This window comes from Cnephaeus nilssonii (assembly GCF_951640355.1).
Source record: "Cnephaeus nilssonii genome assembly, chromosome: 16".
NCBI classification, from domain to species: Eukaryota; Metazoa; Chordata; class Mammalia; order Chiroptera; family Vespertilionidae; genus Cnephaeus; species Cnephaeus nilssonii.
Genome location: NC_137087.1, coordinates 53556049 through 53583077, shown reverse-complemented (window position 1 = coordinate 53583077; position 27029 = coordinate 53556049). Strand labels below are relative to the sequence as shown.

Here is a 27029-nt window from a genome sequence, read left to right as displayed (position 1 = left end):
CTTTAAAATGAAACTCGTTTCTGTTTTTTCTAAAAACCTAGATATTAATCAAACCACACTATAAAGTGGTGGGTTTTTTTTTTTAGAAAAAAGAGTTTTTTTAAAGTGCGCTGTGCTAGCACTGAAGAAGGAAGGAGCCCAGAAAAATCATCTCGACTGTGAAAGAAATAGATTTATGGTTTGGGAAAGTTTAAAAAAAGGAAAGTGAGTAACCAAGACCCAGCAGGAGTGCGGTCGCCTTGGGCTCTTCATCTCTCACCTAAGGGGCCCGGGGATTTGGCAGACAATCGAGCCTGGTTTCTCCCTGGCAGCCTCCTGAGGAATGTTAAGAGGATGTGAAGTTATTTAGATTACCTCAACAGGTTCTGACAAGCCAGCGAAAATAACTAATTACAATACAATTGTTGCCATTCTAGAGTGGATCAGAAGGCTTGTTGAGTCAAGATGGACTTACAGAAAAGGTGAATTTGCCACGGCTCATTGGTATAAATTACTCTCAAGAAGGCCTTTGAAGACTAAGTGTGAGGCTTTGCCTAGCGGCTCTTTACGGCGCTTTGAATGCATGTTTGCACCAAATGTTTTCAAGTGGGTCTCCCGGGCATTTTCATGTGTCAGTGACTTTAACCATTGCACCAGTGGCGTATCCAGCTGGTTCAAGGAAGAGCATATCATGACAACCGAGATCTGCGGGTTTTCCCCTCCAACTAAACAGTAGCTCATTTAAAAGGATGGAACATCCCTAGCCAGTTTGGCTCAGTGGATAGAGCACTGGCCTGTGAACTGAAAGGTCCCGGGTTCGATTCTGGTGAAGGGCACATGCCTGGGTTGTGGGCTCAATTCCCAGTGGGGGACTTGCAGGAGGTAGCCAATCAATGATTCTTTCTCATCATGGGTGTTTCTATCTCTCTCTCCCTCTTCCTTCCTCTCTGAAATCAATCAATCAATCAATCAATCAATCAACACACACACACACACACACACATATATATATCAACTTTATTAAAAAAAAAAAAGGACGGAACAGTCCCCAGTACTTAGGACTTGCACCCCAACTTCCAAGAGGGACGATCAGGATCTTGCCTCCTCAATGGTTTCTTGGCACCATTGGCATTTGGATGGGGTGTTTCTTTGTGGGGGACTACACTCCCTCCCCAGTTGTGACAACCAAAAGTGTCTCCAGGCTTGCCAATTGTTCCCTGTGGGGCAAGTCCCGCCCCCCCCCCCTCCAGTTCAGAACCACGGCTATAAAAAACCTACTTTTGAGGCCTCCTGCTGTGGAGGAGGAAGAGAGGGCTGGGGGCAGGGGCTGGGGGGCGGTTAAACCCCAGGGAGAGTGGCTGTGGCAAAGAACCGAGATAGGACACATACGTTGCCTTGACCATTTTGGCTTTTATTTTGTTTTGTTTTGGTTTGAAATGACACGGGGCTGGGCGGGAGCAGGAGTTCAGCGCTGTTCTGGATATACACTCTGCTCTCGGCCTCTCCCCTCAGGGCCCTTCACGGGCCTGGTTTGATCCGGTGCCTTGGCTGGATAGCAATCAGACTTCTTTCTCTACGTTGAATCCTATCTTAAGTGCATCCCAGGAATGTGCTGTTTAAAAAACACACAGCTCACTTAATAGCCCATTTTATAAAGCAAATAATTCCCCATAACTTCTCAAGTCTGCAAATACAGGTTTCTTGATATGTGGGCTTTGAGTACACGTGGGCACACACACCTGTTTGACTTTTTTTCTCCTGGAACCTGCAGCTGAGTGCTTTCATTTCTTTTTTTCCATCCCCCACTCTACCAGTGCGTCTCCAACTTTCTGATTGTCTAGGAATTGGGTCTCCCTTTGTCAATGAAATGGAAGAGCCACAGCCTTTTTCCAACTCACAGATGACAATAAAGTCAAATGGTTGGAATTTTTTTCCACTTAAAAATTATCTCACATCTTTAGTATATGCTGCTGCTATGTTAACAGCTTACAAAATGAATAAAGTTGTAGCAGACAAATACTGGTACAAAACATAGGAACAGCCAGTTTTGTTTAGTTTCCCTTCGTTTGGTGGCCCCGTGCGCCCATTATAGCTTTCCGCGGACAGTCACGGCCTCATACAATAGTTCTCACTAACATGTTATCTGTATTACGTTTCATGGTGATTCTCCAAGAACGTGGCACGTTGTACTGAGCCCCGTGCCTTTCGGAGCTGCCATCCAAACAGCAGGAGACAGGCCGCTCTCCAGGGCAGCCGTCGCCAACCTTTCGGACCTCACGGACCACCCGTGGCCCACAGACCACCGGCTGGCGACCCCTGCTCTAGGGGGTACTTCCCAAACCTGGTCGGGACAGTGGGTGGCACTTGGCATTGGCCGGACATTTGGGGAAACGCCTCTACTTGTTGGAGTCCATTCTTGGTGATAGGGTCAGACTGGCCTACAGTGTTACCAAAGTTGTGTTTTCTGCTTTGGGGAAGCAAGCCTTCCTTTTGCCTCTACGTGGAGGCACCAACGCATCATACACCATGTGTCTCTTAGACCAGTGGTCGGCAAACTGCGGCTCTCGAGCCACATGCGGCTCTTTGGCCCCTTGAGTGTGGCTCTTCCACAAAATACCACGGCCTGGGCGAGCCTATTTTGAAGAAGTGGCATTAGAAGAAGTTTAAGTTTAAGAAATTTGGCTCTCAAAAGAAATTTCAATCGTTGTACTGTTGATATTTGGCTCTGTTGACTAATGAGTTTGCCGACCACTGTCTTAGACGCGTTTCCTAATCATTAAAACTCCCCTCCCTCCCCCCCCACAGCCCCCACCCATTCAGTAGACCCAAGACCCATGAGTGCAGAGAAGGCTGGTATGTTAGGTCTGCCTTATCCCCAGGATGGGGCACAGCACCTGCCCATGTTGGCTGCTCAGTAGTTAATAAAAAACAAATAAATGTCAGTGGTTCCCATAGAAAGACCACCTAGGAGCTTGGTCTGCAAGGTCACATGTCTGCAACCTGTGTCCTGTCCGCAGAGGCTCTTCTGTGTATTTTTTTTTTCAAAAGGAGAAATCCAATCCCCACCCCAACAGCTTTTAATGCTGAGGGACTGCCAAAGGGATCTTTTAAGGGTGCAGGGAAAGGGGGTCTGTGGTTGGGAGAATTTGGACAGAAAGAACTTTATCCATTTTTCTTCATGAGGCCCAGGAATTAAAATCCCACTGTTACTCAGGGCCCCACAGGCTGAGGCGGCCTCGAGGGTTCCAACCCTGGGGTTTCACCCAGAGGCAGAGCATTCCCAACCTCTTCGTGTTTAAGAAAATCATCCAGTCAAAAGAAAGATCTCTTAGAGCACAGAGAAAAAACAGACCCTGTTTACTCTGAGGATGTCGTCTTAGGGGCCTGGGAGCATCTTACTGGGGAATGAGAATGCTGCCGCTCCCAATAGTCCACATTGCCTGAACCAGGGGTGAGGACATGGGTGTCCAGGTGAGGAACTTGCAGAGGGAAAGCGCAGCGGTGAGAGAGAAAGAAGCCGAAGATCATCTTAATGCTGAAGTTCACAGACTGACCCCAGCCCCATTTCCCAAGCAGAGCCCCTGGTGTGAGTCTAGAGGAGCAAGAATGAGTCTCACCAGCACCCCAAACTGCAGAGGCTTAAGGTGTGGCCCTGGTGGGAAAGGGGACCCCTAATAAATGGGACCCAAATGCCGCCACTCTTCTTGTTCACCAAGCCCAGATGTTTTTGGCACATACATGCCTGAGTCCTCCTGGGCTTTGCTTGTTCTTTTTTGCTTGTGCACAGTAGATAAATCAGGAATGTTTGCTTACGCTTGAGACTGCTTTCATCTTTCCTTGCTGCTAAATAATAATTGTGTTACCTCGTCTGAGTTCCCTGCAGCTGGCTCCTTGCATCCGTGCTTATATCCGTATACCTTGTCCAAACAAACACACTTGAAAAGATGGAGACATGCGTTTTGCCAAGTTTAGAACATCCCCTGACAAAGTTTAAGCCCAGCTTTTGGCTTTGTTTTGGCAGCGTGTTTAAGATGCAAAGTGTATCTGGCTCTGGCAACAGATTAAAGAAGGTGTTGGTTCTTACATAACAAAGTGTAGGGCCTAGCCACTGGGGGGGAGGGTGTCGATTTTCAGTCTTCCTTTGTGTTTTATAAAGCATAAGAAAAAAAAAATGTGCTTGACTGGGTTTTTGTTTTGACTCTAAACCTCAGAACTGTAAAAACTGTTGTCTTGGCTTACACAGCCCTCTGTGGTTAAGGTCCTGATCGCTCCTCCCCCAACCTGGTCACCTGCATCTCTCCCCCTCATTTGCTCCAGCCCCACCAGCCTTCCTTCTGTCCCACAAGCATGCACCCTTTCCATCACAGGGTCTTTGCACTCGCTGTTCCTCTGTCTGGAGCAGTCTTCCCCCGGGTCTCGATGGCGCATTGTCAACCTGCCTGTTATTCCTCCTGATCACCTTCCCTGAAGTTGCCTCCACCCATCCAACCACTGGGTCATCTTCTGTATTGTGGCCCTGCTTTATCTTCTTCACAGCACTTGCCCCTGCCCCCCAAAAAGTCACATGTGTTTGTGTACATGCATATTGTCTGTCACGCGTTGCTAGAATGTGAACTTCATGACAGGTGCTTCCATATGCCCAGCACCTAAAACATTATCACAATAAACAGATGGGTGGATGGATGAGTGGATTATAGATGGATGGGTAGATTATAGGTGGATGGATGGATGGATGGATGGATGGATGATGGATGGATGGGTGGATGTGTGGATGGATGAATGGATTATAGATGGATGGGTGGATTATAGGTGGATGGATGGATGGATGGATGTGTGGGTGGATGGTGGATGGATGGATGGGTGGATGTGTGGGTGGATGGTGGATGGATGGATGGATGGATGGAAAAAGAAGGAGGGAGGTAAAGGGGGAAGAAGAGTGTGTTACCTGCCCAGTAAACACCTACTCCCCTTTAAGTTGAAGTGCTTCTCTTCTGTGATGCCTCCCTGACTCCCCGCACCGGAGTCTTGGTCACTCCCCCCCCCCCCCCCCAGCCCACTTGGTCCATTACACCAAGTCTTACCCTGTTGTAGTCCCATGTTGCCACGTCCGCCACCCTCTGCAGGGTAAGCCTCTTGAGGGCAGGAATAGCTAAGAAAGGGAGATTATAGTTGTAGTTATTGTTTGTTCTTACTGCCTTAGCTCTTTATACTCGTATCTCTTTGATTTGAAAATGAGGAAACTGAGCCTCAGGACAGCTTGCCAGAAGGTGTATAGGTGATTTCTGTCAGGACCAGGATTTGAATCCAAGACTTCTGGCTTCAAAGCCCATATTCTGTGGCCTCTTTCTCCTCTTTCTCAGGTGGGTGCCCGCCATAGGCTTTTGCGAAATGGAACCTAAGACTTCACTCCTCCCTCTCTTCCCTATTTTTTGCTTATAAATGTTTATAATATCTATAATATTATATAAATACTAGTGGCCTGGTGCACGAATCTGTGCACTGGTAGGGCCCCTCAGCCTGGCCTGCACCCTCTCACAATCTGGGACCCCTCGGGGGATGTCAGACTGCCGGTTTTGGCCCAATCCCCTCAGGCCAGGCCGAGGGACCCCACCAGTGTATGAATCCATGCACCGGGCCTCTAGTATGCATATAAGATCTTTGGTTAATCTCTTGCCACCCTTACCTCTGAGATTCATCAGTCTGTTCCATGTTTCCATGCCTGTGCGTTGAGCGTCTGCCCCCTGGTGGTCAGTGCGTGTCATAGCTACTGGTTGAACGGTTGTTCGGTCTCTTAGGTTTTTATATAGATAGATGAGCTTATTGATTTATCTCTAAAGACAACTAGTTGATGGATCTTAATTCATATATTTTTAAACTACAGGGCTTAATTGATGACTTAAATTCTGAAGTTCACCCAGGTTTGGGGCCAACCAGCTGGTTCCCCTGTCCTCGGTGGGCAGCGTGATCCGCAGGAAGGTGGTGCCTACGTGCTGTTGGTAGATGTGAGAAAAATCCAGAGGCCTCCACCACCGAGAAGTGCTCAGTCGTGGCTTCTGTGAGGAATCTGTGGGTGAAGCCCAGTGTGTCTTCTAGCTTCTCTGTCCATCACAGAGAACACGCTGCTTACTGGCCCTTGAACCATCATCCTGAGCAAGGTGGGAGGGCCAGTGTTGAGTGTTGTCCTGTGAGCCTTGCACCCACCAGAAAGATCTCTTCTCTGGTTTTCTGTCTTAAAGGTAATTCCTGCTCAAGGCTCCTGGTACTATCATGGCAGGGACATTCCATGGATTTAATTTAAAAAAAATCCTCACCCATGGACATGCTTAGAGAGAGGAAGTGTTGGGGAAACTTTGATCGGTTGGGCATCATACCCAACTGGGGATCAAACCCACAACCTGGGTATGTGCCCTGACCAGGAATCGAACTTGGCAACCCTTCTTCGGCTCACAGGACAACACTCAACCGACTGAGCCACTCTTTTATCTGGGACTTTGACTTCTTAACACAGCTTCTCAAACGGCATAATGGCCTTGGATGGATTGCTAATAAATATGTGTTGTGATCTGCAGTTTAACTTACCGTGTGATGAGAGTATTGGCAAAGAGTCTGGCTGATTAATTGCTCACTCTTGCCACTCCCAGCCTGGAGCCATTTGGTAACTGGGATGTTGCCTAATGTGAATCACAGCAGAGGCTGATTGATTCCCACACCCGGCCTTGCACCCACCAGAAAGATCTCTTCTCTGGTTTTCTGTCTTAAAGGTAATTCCTGCTCAAGGCTCCTGGTACTACCATGGCAGGGACATTCCATGGATTTAATTTCCTCTGACCTTCTCACAGTTGAGGCAGAAAGCACATGGAAACTAGTGATTTGGTCTTTCATCCCGAGGTTGCAATAGGGGTCGATAGCAATGACAGGTGCCTTTTTGCCTCTTACTTTGGTTTTCAAACCAAAGCTTTCAAAGTTCTGAACAGGATAACACTCCTATAGAAACAGCTTAGCCTCTGCTCAGCGGCCTGTGGGGAGCGTTTCCTGCACTTGGAATGCCTTTTTTGAAGGGTTCTCGTCACTCACTGCTAGGAAAGGTACTGCTCCATTTCAACGGTACAAATTAATTCAGGGGGAATGACCGCATAAATGATCCAAACAGCTCATAATTCAAAATGCTCGTTCCACTTCTTAATTGCGTTGGCCTCCGGCTCATACAGAAAAATAACTTTGTATTCTCTAGATCTTTTGTAAGCAGCCACCTGAGAAAACGAATCTGCAGATAATCCGGGAAGGGATACCGATACAGCCAAAAGGCCGGGCATGCTGGAGCCTTGGGCACAGGCATTTGGGGGATGGCACCAGTTGGAAACTTTTAAAGGCTTGTGATATTTTTGAGAGTCTCTGTCTTGGATGGTTGAAACATGGCCCAAACTTGTAGCTAACTTGATTCTGCCAGGACACTAGCTCTTGCTGTCTCTTTGGTAAAGGATACAGTCCTTGATAGCATTGAGATCATTCCCTTTCATGAAAAAAAAAAACCCATTGCTTCTATCCATGAGTTCGGGGCTAGACAGGAAGTGCGAAGAACCCATTTGGGGGTGCTTCCGTTCCTGGCTAATCGGGACGCCCTTTGCTCTCACTCACCGGCCACCAGAATTAGTGAGGGGCTTTCAGTTCCCGTGGACGCTAAGCCCACTAATGCCACAGGCCATTAGTGGGCTTAGCGTGGGACTTTCACAGTTGGGCCTTCACTGTGGGTTAGGAGGGCGTGAACTGGAGCGTGTCGATCTGGGAACATTGCTGTGATGTGGTACAAGCCAGCTCAGGATAAATGTGTGAAATCATGACTATGAGACGTGGCCTGCCCGTGGGTTTTTGTGTGTCGGATCATTATTTTTGCTTGATTTAAGAGGTGGTGGAATACTGGCTGTTGCTGAAATAAAACTCATTTCTTCCTGTTCTGAGCCATTCTGTTGTGTGGTAGGGACCTTTGAAACACATTTTTCTCCTAAGAACGCTGCTTTTCTGCTGGGAAGAACCAACATTCTTCTCTCTCCTCTTTGTAGACCCTATTTAAACTTTGTTCTCTAAATAATCTTATCAGTTAGCTGTACCCTGGGTAAGAAATGAACTTTCAGTTGTTCATTATACCTAGAAATTATATGGAAAAGTAACGGAAGGTAAAGAAATGTCTGGTTTTCTGGGTTTGCTCTCGTTTGTTGGGGAAAGGGCGGGTAGGTGGAATAGTACAGGGGGCATCATTGAAACTCTAATGTGAGTGGCAGGCAGGAAAAATATTCTTGAGTTTTTGTGCATCAAGTAATGAAGGGAAGAACCTGCTTATCTTTCTAATCCCAGTTTACAGGTGCGTTTTCCATGAAGTCTTTTCTGACCCATTGGCCCATAATTAGCCCTGTTCCCTCTTCTTGATCCAGGGGCGAATCCCAGTCAGTGATGCTTCCTGAGCATGTGCTGTTTGCACAGCTTGGGGGGATGCAAAGGTGCTCCTGGCTCAAGGCTCTCAGCCTCAGGCAGACAGACCTCCGGCCCCTGGAGGACAGCAGGACGTCAGTCCATACTAGGTGTTCAGCAGGTGCGTACTGCGTTGAGTTGAATGCATTTTCTTCCTCCAGATTGCTCATTCAAGCCTTCTTTATACACAGGAGAAAACAGCCTTTTGTTCAGGCTCCTGCCTTTTCTGGACTCATCACTTTTGAGATAAGACTCATTATTTTGATCCACATCATCTGGGTCATCTTTTTTGCTTTTTAATCTTTATTTATTGAAGCATTGATTTGTTGTTCCAGCCGTCTATGCACTTAGTGGTTGACCTTTGCATGCACCCTGACCGGGGACCGAACCCGAAACCCTGGCACATCAGGATGATGCTCCAACCAATTGAGCCACCTGGCCAGGGCCACCTGGGTCATTTTGTGCTCGTCACGCTGGCCTGCAGCAAGGAAGTGGGAGCAGCTTTCCTGTCCTAATTGGACAGAAGGCACTTGACTTGTCTTGGATGGGAGTTGCCTGGACCAGCCTTTCTGTTCCAGGGAGATGCTGAGAGAGCATCTGTCCTCCTGAGACAGTGTGTTGAAAGAAAGTGATACCGCTGGGTTCAAGTTCGAGAGAGCCGCAGGGGAGACCTGCTTGGTCCCACAGGAAAGGGAGGCATTTAAACCTTACGATGCTCCGAGCCCCTGGAAGGGAATGTTGGAGAATATCGGCAGTTGGTGTTTCTGCCGAGGGTCCGGGGTATTTTTTCAGGTGACTTGTTTGTTGCATACTGAAAGAATTAGAATTATTCTTTGCCAGGAAATGCACTAGGAGCAAAATTACAGGAAGTAGAACTGTTCTAGAAAAGAACAGAAAAAATATTTTCGAAAGGAAGACAGCTTAGAATACCATAAAATCCAAATGCGGATTCACCCATTGTGCTTGCTCTCAAAAATTTATTCTGCCACTTGTCTGGCGCATTCCAGTTTTTCTCAGCACTATACTTACATATTTTGGGGGCTACTAGTCTGCTGTATCATTCATTCTTTAAATAAGAATTTAACATACTATACAATTATAAAAGACAGTCGCTGCCTTCATGGGACTTAATCGTGGAAGTCATGCCACACTTAGCTGTCTCCGAGTTCAAGGCGCTACATCAGTGGGGTAAATAAATGTCATGGTGATGCAGGGAAGGGTGGGGTCATGTGCAGGTGAGACTGAACCAACCTTGGGGCATTTGTATTTTCTTATATAAAATAGACTATTTTTACCAAAAAAACAACAACAACCTAATCTGTGCTCAATACCTGTTAGACTCTGGAAAACAAACATGAGTAAGAGGTAGTGTCCTGGCTTCCAAGAAGTTCAAGTCTAGCGAGACAATCTGTTTAGTAGCCAGCAGTTATAATGCAATTTGTTGCATTAGATCACTGGTGCCTACTTTATATAAAACGTGTGTACTCGGGACAAGAAAAAATGCACATGGAAGGGGATCCCTAAGTCCGGAGAGCTGGAGGAGCCCTCACTGTGGGCCATACCCAGGAGCCCTTTAAGGAGTTTTTAAAGGCACTGACCCCCACGCCCTTGCCCAGACCTCGTCCACCTTCTCTAGGGCCCCCTAGAATGTTTGAAAGCTTGACAGGTAGGTTGAGCCCAGTGTGTGCAGGTGGCTGAATACCAGGGTTCGGAAATTCAACTTGTGTCAGGAGCAGTGAGATGACGTTCAAGATTTCTTATCCAGCGAGTACTAGTACTGTGATACACATGGTGTTTAATGACAACTCCTCTGATGTTTAAATGCCCTGAGCTCAGCCTGTCAGTGTGGCTCAGTGGTTAAGTGTCAACCAATAAACCAGGAGGTCACGGTTCAATTCCCGGTCAGGGCTCATGCCCGGGTTGCAGGCTCGATCCCTGTGTGAGGTGTGCAGGTGGCAGCCAGTCAGTGATTCTCTCTCATCATTGATGTCTCTATCTCTCCCTTCCTTTCTGAAATCAATAGTAAATAAATAAATAAATAAATAAATAAATCCTATCTAATGAAAGAGTAATATGCAAATTAACCGTCACTCCGACGCAAAGATGGCGGTGCCCAGTCCTCTCAGCCCTGCTGAAGTCCTCCAGTCCTGGGGGCGGCCTCTGAGAGCAGGGCCTGCTTGGCCATCGCTGCGGCGACCCGGAGGCGGCCAAGTGGGCCCTGCAGACAGCAGAGAACCATGGGGAGCGGGCCTAAGTCGTCAGTAGGACATCCCCTGAGGGGTCCCGGATTGGAGAGGGTGCAGGTCAGGCTGAGGCCCCCCCCCCACCGCCCCTGTGCATGAATTTCATGCACTGGGCCTCTAGTAAATAAATAAATGCCCTGTGAGTCCAGGACGCTGAGCAGTGGGAAGTGAGGACCGATTCAAGAGGCACCACCACCAGCATTGCTGCGCAGACGGGCTGCTTTGCCTGGGCAGTGGGCTTTTCCCGTCGGTCTGGCGTCGGAGATGCCGGCTGGTTTGACTGAGCTCAGTGGACTTTGCTAAGGAGAACTCGGACGCTTGACCTCAGAACGCAGGCCGTTCTGCTGTCCTGAGGCAAGAGGCAGGCTTGGCGTCAGCTCTGGTTGCCCAGACTACCCCTCGGAAGGCCACAGAGCTATAGGACTGCACCAGGGAGCCCAGGTTTCACACACGCTCCATGCATGTGGCTCAGGCTGTCATCTGGGTCTCGGGGTCCAGCCGTGGCAGGGTCCCTGGTTCCCTTCTGACAGGTCCCCTTGTTGCCTGTGAGCAGTGGGAGGTGCAGCAGGTGCAGCTGGCATGGTGCCCGCTGGCCGGGCACTCCCTACTTATCCTGGCTCCAGTCCCCAGGCCTGCCCTTCCAGAGGAATCCAGAGGATGAGGGCCGGGCAGGCACCCACCCAGCATGTGGAGTCTGGAATGTGACTCTGGGTGTCTCTCTTTGCAGGACACAGAAATGCTTTGGTTGTCATCCAAAGGCCTTGCCTTCAGTGCGCTCTGATTTGGGGTACCACCAAACCCGGGGGTCCTGAATCCCTCACCCATCTCCCCTTCGTCTGAGGATGTGCTCTCCACCCTGCTTTTCTTCCTCCTGACAATGAGAGCTGATGGCGATGGCTGGAAGCATCCCTCCCCTGCTGTTCCCAGTGGAACCAGGGAGTCTGGGCTTCGGAGACTCTGGGCGGGGTTGTTGGGAAAGGGGCTGAAGTCCGCCCACAGCGGGAGAGGAAATCAGACAAGGATGTTTTTCAAAGCAAGCTGTGTTTTTCTGACCGCTCTGGTATTGGCTCCCACCCCGAAGGCTCCTCTGACCCTGGGGAAGAAAAAATATTTTTAGTCTGATAGTGTGCTGTATAGGCCGCCCAGGGCCGGACCATCTGTAAGGGAGCTGATAACTCAGAGCGATGGTTGTAGTGGAAATAACGTGCGAGGGATTGTCCAAGATGACAAAGTGAGGCATGGGCTTGGCACAAGACTCCTGTCTTGAAATCCTTTAAAAAGTCATTTTAATGGTTTTTTCTTGCTGATTTTGGAGAGGGAGGAATGGAGAGGGACAGAGATAGAAACACCAATGAGAGAGAGACATTGATAGGCTGCTTCCTGCACGCCCCCCTCCCCCCTCCCCGCCCCCCAACTAGGGATCAGGCCGGAAACCCAGGCATGTGCCCTGACTGAGAATCGAACTGAGGACCTCTTGGTTCCTAGGCCAGTGCCCAACCACCGAGCCATACCAGCTGGGCTAAGAGTCTTTTTAGAATAGAAAGGAAAAGAGTGGGGTGGGATGGGGGAGTGTTTATAGTTTCTGGAGGAGGGTAGCAGTCACAGAACTGGACTGTCATCTGGAGACACAACTTGGGGAAGAAAAGCAGTTGCCATCCCTGAATTGGGGTGACGTATTTTCTGTGCATTGTATAACAAGTTTATATTTTCTAATTTTAAAAAAAAATCACTCTGCCTTCTGCATGTCTCCTGCAAGCTACAAAGTCATTCCTAAGATACTAACTTAAGGGGACCTGTCCCACAATCTGATCCTACCGCATTCCTCCCCAGCCCCTCGCCCATGCGTTTGATGGTGCTGCTTGGCCGTGGGGACCTTGGCATTGACCACTGGTTCCCTTGAAGCGGCAGGCTGGAGTGCTGTCAGTTGTACATCCTGCCTCCAGCAGGCTCTTGTGCGGGAACGGAGACCAGGAGTGAGATCATGAGTAATAAGAAACCTTAAGTGTTTGCTCTTCCACCAGAGACAGAAATTATCCAATTGGGATTAGGTTTCAAGAGTGCTGAACTTGAAGGCAAATATTTATCTTCTGGTGTTAAGAAATGAAAGGATACAGGACCTCTGACCTTGACTGTAGGGTGGCGTCTGCGTTTGGAAAGTGGGTCCTGTGGAGCCAGGAGGGGGATGAGTCTCTCATTGTTCCTCCCCTGGAACTCCGCTGATGGTTCTGACCGCATGCAGCGCAGCCACTGACCTGGCGGCCTCAGCCTTCACCGGAACATTCCTTTGGATTCCAGGGTCGCTCCCTCTCACGTCCAGCTTCCTAAATAGGCCCCTTTAACATTCCTTTCAGAGCCTAAGTATTTGGAAAGGACACGCCTTAGAGTCATCTGGCGTTTGCAACCTGGTTCGTCCTCTCGCTGTGTCATGTTACCCACAGTGAATTTATGTATAATTAACATTTCTTTCACCTACACAGCAATCTCGCAAGCTAGGCAGAACCAATACTTTTATACCCTTTTAACATGATAGAGCATACAGGTCTTTTCAGAAAATACACAGGATCGGAGGAAATAAACAGTACAGCCTATCATTCTGGGCATTTCAGTACAAGGTTCAACCTACCAGATTCCTCAGACACCACTTTTTTGTCATTCCTGACATCGCACATAGAGAAACTGGGGCAACCTAATAAGGTGTCTGAAATGGGCCAATTGACCCTCATAAAGAGGCCTCGGGAACTGGGGCCCTTTTCTTATCAATGACTTCACATTATTGTCAACGCAATGAGTTGTGCAAGGGATGGCCGCTCAGAGAGCTTTGAATCTTACCTGAGTCGTTAGCTTCTGCAGTCTTTCACGATAATTGATGGAAGAAGCGGGGGGGGGGGGGGGGGTAAATAATTTTTTTAAGCTGTCCAAAATACCAAAGTAATTTCCAGTCCTCTGACCCTTGACTTGTAGCAGGATGTGGGGGGAGGGGAGAATGGACTTAATAGCAAACCCTAGATTTGAACACTCGCTCTGTAACTTTGAGGACTTTCCTTAGCCCATAATTAGGCCTAAGAATAAGAGGGTACCCCACAAAGCATTGGGCGGGTTACATGTTAACGTGCTTTCTAAACATTCCACTACAGGACAAATGCGAAGGGTATTATTAACAATAAAAACAATGGAGCCCTGCTGGTGTGGATCAGTGGTTGAGCATTGGCCCATGAATCAGGAGGTCATGGTTGGATTCCCGGTCAGGGCACATGCCCAGGTTGCAGGCTCAAGTCCCCAGTAGGAGGTGTGCAGGAGGCAGCCCGTTGATGTTTCTCATCAATGTTTCTATCTCTAGCCCTCTCCCTTCCTCTCTCTAAAATCAATAAAAATATATTTGAAATAAATAATAATGGATAAGAAATGCTTAAGCTCCATCACAAGGGGCGGGGGGGGGGGGGGAATTAGATCTTTCAGTAGCCACTGAAGTGCATCTTCCAAACCCAATTCTTTTGCACTGCTCCCGGTGGGCCTTGGACCAAACTAGAGCCACTTTTGAGGCTTCCAGAATTCTGCAAAGTGATCCAGGCGATGCCAGCCACTGCCTGCAGGTTTTTGTCCATTTAGGAATTAAATATGATCGCTATTTGCATTCCGGCCACGTCTGTCCATCAGTTCAAAGGATACTACCAGCAGAAGGACGAGGATGAAAGGGGGATTGAAAATTGCTCAGTGGCCCTCTGGACGTCCGGGAATAATGGGTACCTGATGGGATTAAGCGACAGAGCTTTTACTTAGAGTCCATTTTATTAAAAAAGAACGTTCACAGGGGTTAGAAAAACACTTTGGGAATCCATTTGGCAACACGCTCTTAGTTTGATTCTTCTTATTTAATTCCTTCAAATCCCTCTCAGATTAAAATCGTAATAAAAGGCAAAAACCACTTTGGACAACTGTTTGGCAGTAGCTGCTGAAGTGCAAGTACCTGATGAGCTTGCTGTATCCCGTCTACTCCTGTGTATAACTGCATCTGAAATGTGTGTGCTTCACCAAGAGACCCGGCAGGAATTTCCACAGCAGTCCTGTTCAAACAGACAGCCTTTTAAAGAAACCTAAATGCTTGAGGGTAGAATAGATACATAAACTGTAGCACCTGTACACAAAGGATTGCTATGTAATCGGGATGTAATAAAGAACAACTACTCGCAGCATCATGGGTAATTCTGTGGTGAGTAATAGAAGCCAGTCATATTTGCTTCTATTTAGGTAAACTTCAGAAACAGGTAAAACAAGCATGGAGTTAGAAGTCAGCACAGTGATTAGAAGCACAGTGACGATGAGGGAGTGAGGGGGACAGATAATATTCTATTTCTTTTCTTAAGATATATTTTAATTGATTTCAGAGAGGAAGGAAGAGGGAGAGAGAGGTAGAAACATCAATGATGAGATAGAATCACTGATTGGCTGCCTCCTGCACGCCCCCGCACTGGGGATCGAGCCCACAACCCGGGCATGTGCCCTGACCTGGAACTGAACCGTGACCTCCTGGTTCGTAGGTTGACGCTCAGCCACTGAGCCACGCCGGCCTTCCTTTTCATTGTTACGCCTCTCTGTTGAGGATTATTTTACCTGCCCTGAAATTCACTGATTCAAAGCGTACAGTTTGATTATTTTTATTTACATGCACACAATTGTGCAGCCATCACCACGACGCAGTTTTAGAATTTTCAGTCACCCCATCTGACTGCCCCTTCAGTCCTACTCCGAGTCTTACCCCAGCCCCATTCCCAGCAGCCACTGGTCAACTTCCTCTCTCTTTCGTTTTGCCTTTTCTAGAAGTTTCATATACATGGAATAAAAATAGGTAGTCTTTTGTGTCTACCTTCTTTTCCTTCATATGATGTGGTGGAGGTCCTTCTGTGTTGCATGTAGCCGTGGTTTGCTCTTTTCGCTGCTTAGCGGGATTCATTATTTGAGTGTTCCATGTTTTATCTGTTCACCAGCTGAGAGTCGTTGGGTTTGTTCCCAGTTTGGGGCTCTGAGGAAGAACACCGCCATGAGCTTCTCACATACGTCTTTGTGTGGATATGTGTACCTTCTTTGAGTTGGATGCCTAGGCGTGGAAGTGTGAGGTCCCACAGTGAATTTATGTTCAGCTTTCTGAGACACCGCCAAAGAGGTTGCCTAAGTAGCCGTGTGATTTACGTTCTCACCAGCAGCGGTTGAGGGTTCCACTTTCTCCACATCCTTTCCACACCCGGTGTGGTCGGACTTTTTAATGAACGTCACTGTCGTAAGTGTACAGTAGTGTGTCACTGTGGTTTTAACTTTATTCCCCTGGTGACTAACGATGTTTGAAATATTTTTATTTGCTTATTCGGCATTCGTGAAATGTCTTTGGTGAAATGTTATTTAAATCTTTTGCCCTTTTTTGAGTTGTTGGGTCTCCTATGGTTGAGTTGTAATAGTTCTTAATATATTCTGGATACTAGTCCTTTTTAGAAATATGATTTGCAGAAATGTCCTTCAATCTGTGGCAGGTCTTTCTCTTTTCTTAATGAAGAGAATAAGGTTTTTATCTTGATGATATTGAATTGACCCATTTTTTTTTCTTGTGTGGATTATGCTTTTGTATAATATCTAAGAAATCTTTGTCTAAACCAAGGTCACAAAGATTTTATGCTGTTTTTGTTTAGAAGTTCTAGCTTTTATAGTTAGATCTGTAATGTATTTTAAGTTAATATTTGTGTATGGTGTGAGGTAGGGTTTCATTGCATTTGTATATTCAATTGTCCCGTCACCAGTTGTTGGAAAGACTATCCCTTCATCAGATTGCCTCGGCACTTTATTGAAAATGGATGGGTCATAAGTGTGTGGGTTTATTCTGGACTCTTCTGTTCTCTTAACCTACATGTCTATCCCAGTGCCAATACCATGCTGTCTTTATTGCTTGTCCCTTAATAGTAAGTTTTTTGAAATTAGGTGGTTTAAGCCCATTCACTTAATCCTGTTCATTTTTAAATGCTTTTACTCTCCTAATTCCTTTGCATTGCCGTGTACATTTTAGGATCAGCTGGCCAATGTCTACAGCAACCTGGCTGGGATTTTGATAGAGATTGCATTGAGCCTATAGGTCATTTTAAAGAGACTGGTTTGGTCCTTTAGGAATGCACACGCTCACAGATAACATTTATATTGCACTGTGAAATGGCAAAGACTGCTTTAACGCTTTTTGCACTTAATTCCTTGGAAGGAGATGAGAAAGCAGTAATCATCTGCAAGAAACCAGTATGCATTTATGCTGGGGCATTGTCCTTGTTTCATTCCCACCCCCCATTAAAAGAAGGAGTTGGGGCTCTGCCTTTTATATTTCGAGCAGCTGGTTAAGAGGACCAGGGCAATAAAGGCAGTGGCGTATTTCTCTGGGCACTATTTTGTGCATCTTCACTGGGTAAGAGGAGCTGCTGTCTCCCGCTCTGACAAGCACACGTGTTTGGAGCAGGGGGTGCAGTGGGTGAGGCGAGGGGGCCTGCAGGGTGCTCTCACTGTGCAGGCTGGCTCTGCCCAGACTTGTGTGGAGCCCTCTGGACTCTGTGAGAGCTGCCTGAGCAGACTGCTTGACTCACCTTTGTCCAGGACACCAACTCTGGGCCAAGGCACACCCTCATCACCCTGCCTGTTCAGGATGCTGCATCAGGGAAAAAGCCTCCTGCAACAGCGGGGTGTTCAGCCTGGAGATCAAGCCCATCCAGGCGCCCTGGAAACCTCTCCCACTCGAAGGGGAAAATGGTGAATGCAAAGTAGGCTGAGTCAGCCCCCCCACTGCCTTCCTGCAGGAATGAGCCGGGGACTTACGTGATTCTGCCTCTTCCTTCCCACCCATGCACCTGCCTCGCAAGCAGCGCACCCCGGTCACTCCCTTGGGTTTCCTCATCCGCAATCAGGTTTGGGCGGTGGGTGCCACCCAGACGGGTGCCTTCCCGGTGTGTGATGACCTGTAGACTCATTTCAGTGCTTATGAAATAGAAAAGCTCACTTCTCGGCCCCACCTCAGGGTCATTGAACCCATTTTTAAAAGGCTCTGGGGTGTCACTTATGCACAGTCAAGCTCCAAAACTCCTGACGTAGGCCAACACACTGAGCTGCAATACTTGCATATCCTTTGTCTGAAAGCACCGTCCACCAGAGCCGTGTTTGTGAGTCTCAGGGGACAGGAAAGAATTTATTTATTCTTTTAGATATTCTAAGCACCATCTCTGTGTCAAATTAGATCTTAAAAAAAAAAAAAAACTACAAACCTAGGCCTCAGTAGTGTGACTTCCGCCGTGGAAATGACTTCATTCTATTATCTTTCAGTGCTGCACCCTGGGTTTTTCTCACGTAAGAAACAAGTGTTTGGACACGTCCAGCCATCGGCCCAGTTAGTGTGGAAGACGTTCTGTTCAGAGCTGAGGTCCCTCTTGAGTCAGTGGTCGGCAAACTCATTAGTCAACAGAGCCAAATATCAACAGTACAACAATTGAAATTTCGTTTGAGAGCCACATTTTTTAAACTTAAACTTCTTCTAACGCCACTTCTTCAAAATAGACTCGCCCAGGCCGTGGTATTTTGTGGAAGAGCCACACTCAAGGGGCCAAAGAGCCGCATGTGGCTCGCGAGCTGCAGTTTGCCGACCACGGCTCTATGGGAGTCTGTTTGGTGCTTTTCGGAGGCACCTCAGCAAGAGCGGGTGTGGAGTCAGGTGACCTGGACCCAAAGCCCAGCTTTGGGTTTTGGAAGCACTGGGGGGCTTTGGGTAAATAGCTTAGTTTTCTCTTTTTTTGCTCGTGGAACGAGGCTGTGAAATAGCCCAGCCTGTTTCGAAGCCAGTCACTTAAAGGCCTAGGGACAATGCCTGGCCCAGCCAGACCCCGTGGAGCGTCAGCCTTCGATGACTGTCATTTTAATTTAGAATCAGGAAACCTCGCCCCTCTCGTGGCAATTGTGTGTGGCCATTTTCTAACACAGTGAGACGTCTGTGGCCCATTTTCCCTTTTGTTCTCATCTACCAAGAAGCTCACATCACAACAAAGATGTTTGTCTGCGTTTGGGGTCTTTGGATTTTCTCTCTCCTCTGAAGTTTTTGTTCGGGGCTTTTTCGATCGCGGCCTTCTCTGAATAAGCTCCGGTGGGTGCTCTGTGGAAGGAGGCAGGGCGTAAGTTACACATGGCTGCAGGTTGACCTCAAAAGTCACCTTCCATGTCTCCTCGGTTCATGTCAGGCGTAGGTCACTCCAGGAGGAAGGTGGGAAGAGAAACGGAGAAGGACAGGCACTGTCCAGCGGCTCAGCAGATTACCAGACAAGCAGACTAGCTGTCCAATTACAGTTCCCTTTCCCCTCCCCGTGGCCTATCACAGCAGGCACAGGGCTTAGTCCCACCCCGCATTCCTCCTGGGTGTCAGGCACCATGGAGTCGTTGATTGAATGCCATTCCCCACCACCAAGAATGTCCTTTCTCTGCCCCAATTGCTTTTCTGTTGAGGAACGGGATTTGACACAGAATCGTAGAATTTTACAGCTGAATGGGACTTGAAATTGTCTAGCCCAGCCCTTCCCTCTTTTTCAGATGGAGAGCCTAGGGCTGGAGAGGGTAAATAGTGACGTAATTGAGCTCTCAGGGACACCAAATGAAGGAATAATACCCAAATCATCCGATTCCAAATATTAGAGCCCTCTCCAGTGGCACTCCCCACCCCCCACCCCCGATTCCACAAGGAGTTTAGGACTCCTTTTTGATCTTCTGGATAACGGGTCTCATAAAAAATGCGGTGCCTTATACCAAATCCTGCCACAGAGTCGGTGGTATTTACCCAGACGGTCTCCCAGCCTGTGTGCCGAAGTCTGTACTTCCATTTACTGGTAGAGATTAAACAAACAGTAATAATAACCACACCAGTCTGACTTAATCAGCACATGAAAGGCAAGCAGTGTTTAGCCCTTTGAATGTGTAGGCAGGTGCCTTACAAAACTCAGCTAAATAAACCAGTTGTTTACTGTGGGTAGGGTTTCGTGCCAGCTACAATGTAGATGTTTAACATGTGCTTTTTGAATATGTGAAAATGAAGAAAACAGAGTTGTCATTTTTTTAAAAAGCAGGGCACAGATGGACGGTGGATAGTGGGGGCAGAGCTCTGGGGAGCCCAGCAGCACATCTGGCCTCTGGAGCTCAAGCACAGCTGGATTGCAGCGTGAGCGCCTGGGGCCACACACCCCGTAATCACTGCTTATGAGGTCACCTGTCCCAACAAAGCTCACGCTGTGCTTTGCAAGTTCGTGACCCACAGCCTTCTCTCCACCATGGGCCGTGAGCTCATCATCTGTTCTTTTATGGGCACCATTTAGTCTTTCGTTTTGCTCATGATCTGAAATACTTTTCCTTCCTCTAAAAATGACTCCACTTTAGCCTGGCCAGCGTGGCTCAGTGGTTGAGTGTCAACCTATAAACCAGGCAGTCGCGGTTCGATTCCTGGTCAGGGCACACTCGATCCTCAATCGGGAGTGTACAAGAGGGAGCCGATTGATGATTCTCTCTCATCATTCATGCTTCTATCTCTCTCCCTCTCCCTTCCTCTCTGAAATCAATAAAAATACATTTTTTTTCCTCCAGCTTCATTTATTTTTTGGTTAGTGTGCCCATGTCTGACCCATGTCTGTGTTCAGCTCTGATGCTCTTCCTGGCCTGTGCACAGGGCTTGTGAACTGTCATGGGTGCCTGTGCAAGGAGAAATGAAACGGGGGGGTAGCCCACACATGCAAAGAAGGGGCTCCTTCGTTTTTGAGGACCCGCCCCCGTGGCCCCCAGGCCTGCTGCAGACACAAAGGCTCTGGGCCGGCGGTGAAACTGCCCCTTGAGTCTGGCTCACTGAATCTCCTGAGGTGTTCAGCGTCATGGGACGAGGCAAGTGCTTGGGCCAAGGCTAATGTCCTGGCATGACGGGGGTGGTATTTCTCGGCAGCATGTTTGCTATGATTTACAGAGCAGAGCCCTGCCACGTGGGGCCTCGGTGTGTCTTCCATCCATCTTGTGTGACAGTTCATGGAACACAGCGACTCTCTGTGCCTGGAAAGGGCGACATCCAGGGCGACATTCGTCAGCATCCCAACCCACGCAACAAGCCTTCTTTATGTGAATGGCCCTGGCGCCATCTCCATGCAGAGGGTTATTAGGTAGTTATTCCTATTAATATTATTGTCTTTGTTATTATTTGCAGTGAGTCACACCATTTTCAAAATGTCGTTGGACCATTCGCTCTAACGACATCACTGTGGTGTAGTTAGCTGTAGCAGCTGAGTACTGAATGGTTGTTCGTTACGGTTCCAGGTGAGCACGTGCCTGGGTTTGCGTCCTGGCCCCACCACTTCCTAGTTATGTGACCGTGGACAAGTTACTAAACCCCTCGAAGCCTCAGTTTCCTCATCTGTAAGACAGAGAATAATACTAGCTCCGACCTTATTAGGTTATTATGAAATCAGTAACTAAATATTTGTGAAGACAGAATAATCACTAATAATATATTCTCCTTTATTATTATCATCAACATGGTCATCTGAGAGTTTGTGATTTACTTAGGATCCTAATTCTTGTACAGCATGGAGTGAAAACTCAACCCTAGGGGTGATGACTCCAAGAGACAGGGACTTTTTTCCTTTTGGTCTTTATTTGCTTATTACACAGTAATACAAAAATATGTCCTTGTTGTAAAGAATGGAAACAGTACAGAAGCATACAAAGGAACTTGTTGGGCTCTGACCTTCACTCCTTCCTGTCTCCGCCAAGGTATTCGCAACAAACTGATGGGTGTGCATTCTCCTTACCGCCCCTCCGTGCAGGACACAAGTATGATACTGATATATATGTGCGTTCTCTCTGAAATCCTATATAATAAATGGCGGAACGACCGGTCGCTATGACGTGCACTGACCACCAGGGGGCAGACGCTCAATGCAGAGGCCAGGCTGAGGAACTCCCCCACTCCCCCAGTGCACCGGGCCTCTAGTAAATAATAATAGCAGTACCTGACTTACAGGCCTGTTGGGGGGATGCCAGGCAAAATGCTAGTCCTCTCATCAGCTCCATGAGGTGAGTGCTAGTTTAGCCATTTTATAGACGTGGAAGCTGAAAGCCCGAGAGATTCCCACCATCACAAGACCACACGGTGCCGAAACAGGATTGCATCTAGTCAGACTTACTCGTGTCTCCACTCTTTTGACTACTCATTATGTGACTGTATTATTTTCTGCATGATTTCTTCTCTTAGTAATATCAGCTTGAACTCTTTCCATGTAAGTATCTATAAGTTTAATTCATTCTTTTAATGGCTACATAGATCAATATTTTATATAACGACTTTCTTATTTAGGTTTTCTGTTTCTTTGTTATTTACTATTACATATAATGCAGTGTTGAATGTCTTCAGTATACACACTTCAGGACACATGTGAGAATTTCTATAGGATAGCTTTTAGAACTGGAATTTGTACATCAGGGAGAATGTACATAGTACGTTTTTATAAATATTGCCAACGTTGCCTTCCAAAAAGAATTTTGCTCACCAGCAGTGTGAGAATTCCTATTTCCTCACACTAGTTTTGTTTTTGTTTTAATCTTTGCCAATCTGTCAGAGAAAAATATATTTTACTAAATTGTATTTCCTGGTTCTTTTTGGGGTCATCTATATTTCCTCTGCAAGTTACCTTTTGCCCATATTGCTGTTTACTTTTCCTCATAGATGCTCTTTATATATTCTGGATGATAATCTGTAGTCTGAAATGCATGGCAAATATTTTCTCCCTGTCTGTTATAATCTCTCTAAGTGGAAAATCCCTTGTTCTCGCCATCAATTGGATAATTCATTTTTTCAACTTGTTTGAAACCCCACCTTTATCATAATTCTTTTTGTTATATCTATGACTGTGCATCTGTCTTCCTCTCTTCTGTTCCACTGGTTTATTTTATTTCCCTGCACCAGAATTAAAGCACTTTAGTTATTTCAACCTTAGAATAACTTTTTATATTGGGAAGGTAAAAATCCCCCTATATTACTGGTCTTTTTCAAAAAATGTCTGTGTATTTATGAGCATTTTTTTTCTTCCATGTGAACTTGTTAGAGTTAGCTTGTCAAGTTCGGTAAAGGAAATTCCAATGAGGACTTTGACTTAGAAGGCATTGTATTAATAGTTTCTTTTAGATAAATTGATATCTTTGCAATATTTAGTTTTCCCACCCAGAAATACTGTGTCTCCATTTAAGTCTTTTTTGTTCATCTGTTGAGTGCTGTGTTTTTCTTTATGTAAATCTTACATGGAATGGTTTATTTGTCGCTATTACAAATGAGGTCCTATTTTCCCATTACACTGACTTAATTTGTATTGCTAGTGAATAGAAAGACTATTGGTTTTTACGTGTTAATTTTTATTTTTTTTATCTAGCTGCTTGGCTGAGCTCTTTTATTAGTGACCTTTACACGTATTTCTTTTTCTTGACTTATCACATTGGCTGGGACTAAAACAATGTAGGAAAACATTGGTTAAAGTATGCATCCTTGTCTTGTTCCTGTCTTTAATAAGAGTGCTTCTGATGTTGTGCCACCAAATATGATGGAAACACTTTATCATCTTGAAGAAATTTCTTTCTATACCTAGCTTACTGAGAATCGTGCTTTTCACGGTAGACCACACCAGATTCCTCTCAAGGAGCCTTAATTCTTTTCCTTACATTTTCCTTGAGAATCCTAGATTGTCCTACCTAACGGGGACCTCCCAGCATTGACATCCCAGCTGAGCCCACATAGTTTAGAACTGAATACGGCGATATCTTCTCTCCTCCTTCATTCATTCACGTTGGACGCTAAATGGCCTAAAGAAAGGAACTACTTTGTGTTGACATTTTCTCTTCTTCCCTCCCTCATCCCCCAGGGAGGAAAATTTTAATTAAACATACTGTGTGGACAAGAACAATAACACCACTTCTGGAATTTTCTGGCAAATACCACTGAAAAGATTTTATTCCTGGCTTCTAGTTTTAAGTAACGTCCATTCCCCATCTCCCCCGACTTGATTATCTTGAGTAGCTGAGCACCATCTCACACTCTGGTTGCCAAGTGGCTTTTGAAGTCTCTCTGGGAGAAAGGAGTCACTCCTCCTCTGGCTTCCTGTTGAGATTCCAGGCGGGGCACAGGGGGCGGCTACCTCTAACCCTGGGCTCCCAGCACTGCCTTCCACATGGTTCCTGGAGAAGAAATGCGTTTGTAGTTGGCTGACAACATGATTTAGTTGCAGCGTGCATTGGATGATTTTCAGGTGGTACAGTGTTTGCTAAGCTGTCCCCAGAAAGATTTCGTTTCTTCAGGCATGCATTTGGAGCGGGACGCCAATGTGACTTGGCACCTGTCTAGAGAGCTGTCGCCGTGTCCAGTGACATTTTGCTCCGGGGAAGTCAGCACCTGCTGTGATGGCATCTGTCACATTGAAGACGGCGGAATGCCCGTGGATAATGCAGAGCCACCGCAGTAGAGTGCCTTCTTCGGAAAGCAATGTTAGATTTTGGCAAAAGATTGTTGTAAGCGGCATAGACGAGAATGTGGGCTCCTTCTGAGTTAAAAGGTGTAGACGATGTCTTTTACTGTGGTTGTCCTCATCCAGATGTAAGCTGGGTAGGTTTCATTACTTCCAGACTGTTTAGCTAAGAAAGCAAGAACCTAATAGGATCCTTTCTTTTTATTGCTTTAACGTTTTTGAGATGGGTTTTTTGGGGGGGAGATTGGGGTGGCCTCAGCTCGGGCACGTGGTATGTAACCGGCCATCGTCCAGGAGAGCCCAAGCCGAGAGAGAGCTGGAAGCCAGAAACCCCAAGAGGCAAGGCGGCCCCATCATGACAAGCCCAGGAAGCTGGCCTCTGAGCCCCTCCCAGGTCCAATGGTGTCGGCTTCAGCTTCTAGGGCTGTGGGTGTAGGAGGTTTGGTCAATTGGACGATTGTTTTTCCTGCCTCCACATCCTCTCTTTCCCCGCACACCCCCAAGTCCAGAAAAGAGGCTGGGGGCAGTGACCAGTAGACTGAATGTCCTCTACCTCTTCTCTTACAGGCAGGTGACAAACATTACCACCCCAGCTGTGCACGATGCAGCAGATGCAACCAGATGTTCACAGAAGGAGAGGAAATGTATCTTCAAGGTGAGGTGGACTCAGGGGCCCCGGACGTTCTCCCCACCCGGGGGAAGAAAACCGCGCTATGTGTTTGGTTGGTTGTTTTCAGAGAAGGAGACATTTCATTAGCTGCAAGGTTACCCAGATCCAAAAGGAATGTGGCCAAAAGTTACCTCATTGCTTAGCATTAACCAGCTAAGCAATAGACATGCTGGCAGCCAGCCCCTGGGGCTGTTAGCAAACTGAATGTGTTGCTGCTGCAGTGAATGAGCAGGCCTGGGTGTTGGATGCCATGGATGTTGGGCAAGAGTGAAGATCACTCCACCGCCTCCCAGCCCTCTCCAGGAACACGTTTGGGAAACAAAAGACCCGAGAGAGAAAACAGTTCTAGAAATGCTGCTCATGGGATGGCTACCTTGTCCTTTCCCTTCTCACTGCCCTGCCAGAAGGATTTTTGAGGCCTCCCAGGCTGCTGTTATCCCAGCTTTCAGGGAGAAGGAAAGCTCATATTTGGTGAATTGTATCACAGACATATTTCATCCCATTGAGATGACATAGCTCTTATATTGAAGGAGAACAGAGAGAACACACCCAAAGCCCCTGAAAGAGAAATGGAGACGTTGCTGGTGGGATTACCAGGGAGCCATTAGATTTTTTTTTTAATTAAGAATGACTTTGCGAGATGATCCCAGTGTACCACTATGACTGGTTTTTATCTAAAATGCTGAAGCTTTGCGGAGGGGCTGCAGGGGAAGGTTTTCTGCCAGGCGAACAGTCCCGTCTGTGCGAGCAGTTCACTATTTTTAGCTGTAAAAGAGTCATTAACTAGACAAGGGCTTATCAGTAAAATTAGCAAGAACCGTAAGAGCTAGTGCTCGTTCCGTGTTGGTAATTACTGGGTCTCATCTGCTTCTCAATGTCATTTTTTCATGTCTCTTTGCACCAAACACTGCATTTTTTTAAGTTTTATTTTTATTGTTGAGGATATTATAGATGTTCCCCATTTCCCTCCCCCTCTCTCCCCGCTCCACGGGCTCCTGCCCCGCCCCAGGCCTTCACCGCACCGTTGTCTGCGTCCATGGGTGATGCATATAAGTTCTTTGGTTAATCCCTCCCTGCACTGGTCAGTCTGTTCCATGCTTCCATGTCTCCGGACTTATTTGTTCATCAGTTTATTTTGTTCATTAGATTCCACATATGAGTGAGATCATACTGTGAATTTTAATGAGTGGTTTCCTTCGCTCTCAGTTTTTTTTTTATGCCACCCAGAAAAGTCTGCAGAAATTACTCCGGAATATTAAAGCAAAGCTTAGGCTACTCTCTCTTTAAAAATGCCGCCTATATGAGATAGTAACAACCCAAACATCCTCTTAGCTGTAGGATGATTACTCTGAAAAATTCTGCCTTAAAAAAAAAATCACTGAATATTAAAGGGCCCAATAAAGACAAGTGACAAGAACCCAGATCCACGGACTCATCAGGGCTTCGTTCGACACGTTTCCCTGGGGACACGCTGTCCATCTGCAGGTGTCACTGTTTTCAGAATGGAGCAGATTTGTTTCCCCTTGGTCTCCAGGCTTTGTTGTGGGTGTTAGTGTGTCAGTTACAGCGCTCAAAACAAAGGCTCGAGTGAGTGTAACCCCCGTGTCTGCTGGGAACGGAGACTCGAGCTCTGGGCACAGCTCTGGGCCTGGGAGCTGCGTAGACGGAGCTGAATAGATGTGCGCAAGCACAGCACATCCACGCCACAGGCACGCAGCTCTCTGCCCCGATGGGCTGCGTTCGGAATTCCAGGGATTGTTGTCCATCTCTTCGTGGGCGCGGTGCTCTTTGCTCGCCTCTCGGCACATCCCTGAAGAATGAGCAGGTTCATCTTCCCGGGCATCTGATGTTCTCTCTCTGGGTCACGTTCCTGTGTGCCTGGCCTCTGGGGGACAATGGGACTCTGTGCAAGCCCGGGGTTCTGGCCAAGGACTCCTGATCAACAGACCTTCACAGCGAATGTGCTCCTGGACCCAGCCCTGACCCCGTGGCCCTTGGCTCTCCACATTAAGAGTGTTTCCTGTGCTTTGTAGGCAGCCTTGGAGTAAATGTTGGTGCTGAAGGGACTGTGGTTGTTGTTTGTTTGATCTTCTTTTTCTTCTACTACTACTACTATTTCTTCCTCCTCCTCCTCCTCCT

At 47.1% G+C, this 27029-nt stretch overlaps 1 protein-coding gene across 12 annotated transcripts in view; it reads left to right on the top strand.

Moving 5' to 3' along the window:
* ABLIM1 (actin binding LIM protein 1) overlaps positions 1–27029 on the top strand; it is a 270624-nt gene that overhangs the window by 197043 nt on the left and 46552 nt on the right. For all 12 annotated transcript variants that reach the window (XM_079794170.1, XM_079794168.1, XM_079794178.1 and 9 more), the window contains one exon: positions 24788–24875. In XM_079794170.1, coding sequence (XP_079650296.1) covers positions 24788–24875 — 88 coding nt within the window. The remainder of the gene's footprint in view (positions 1–24787; positions 24876–27029) is intronic.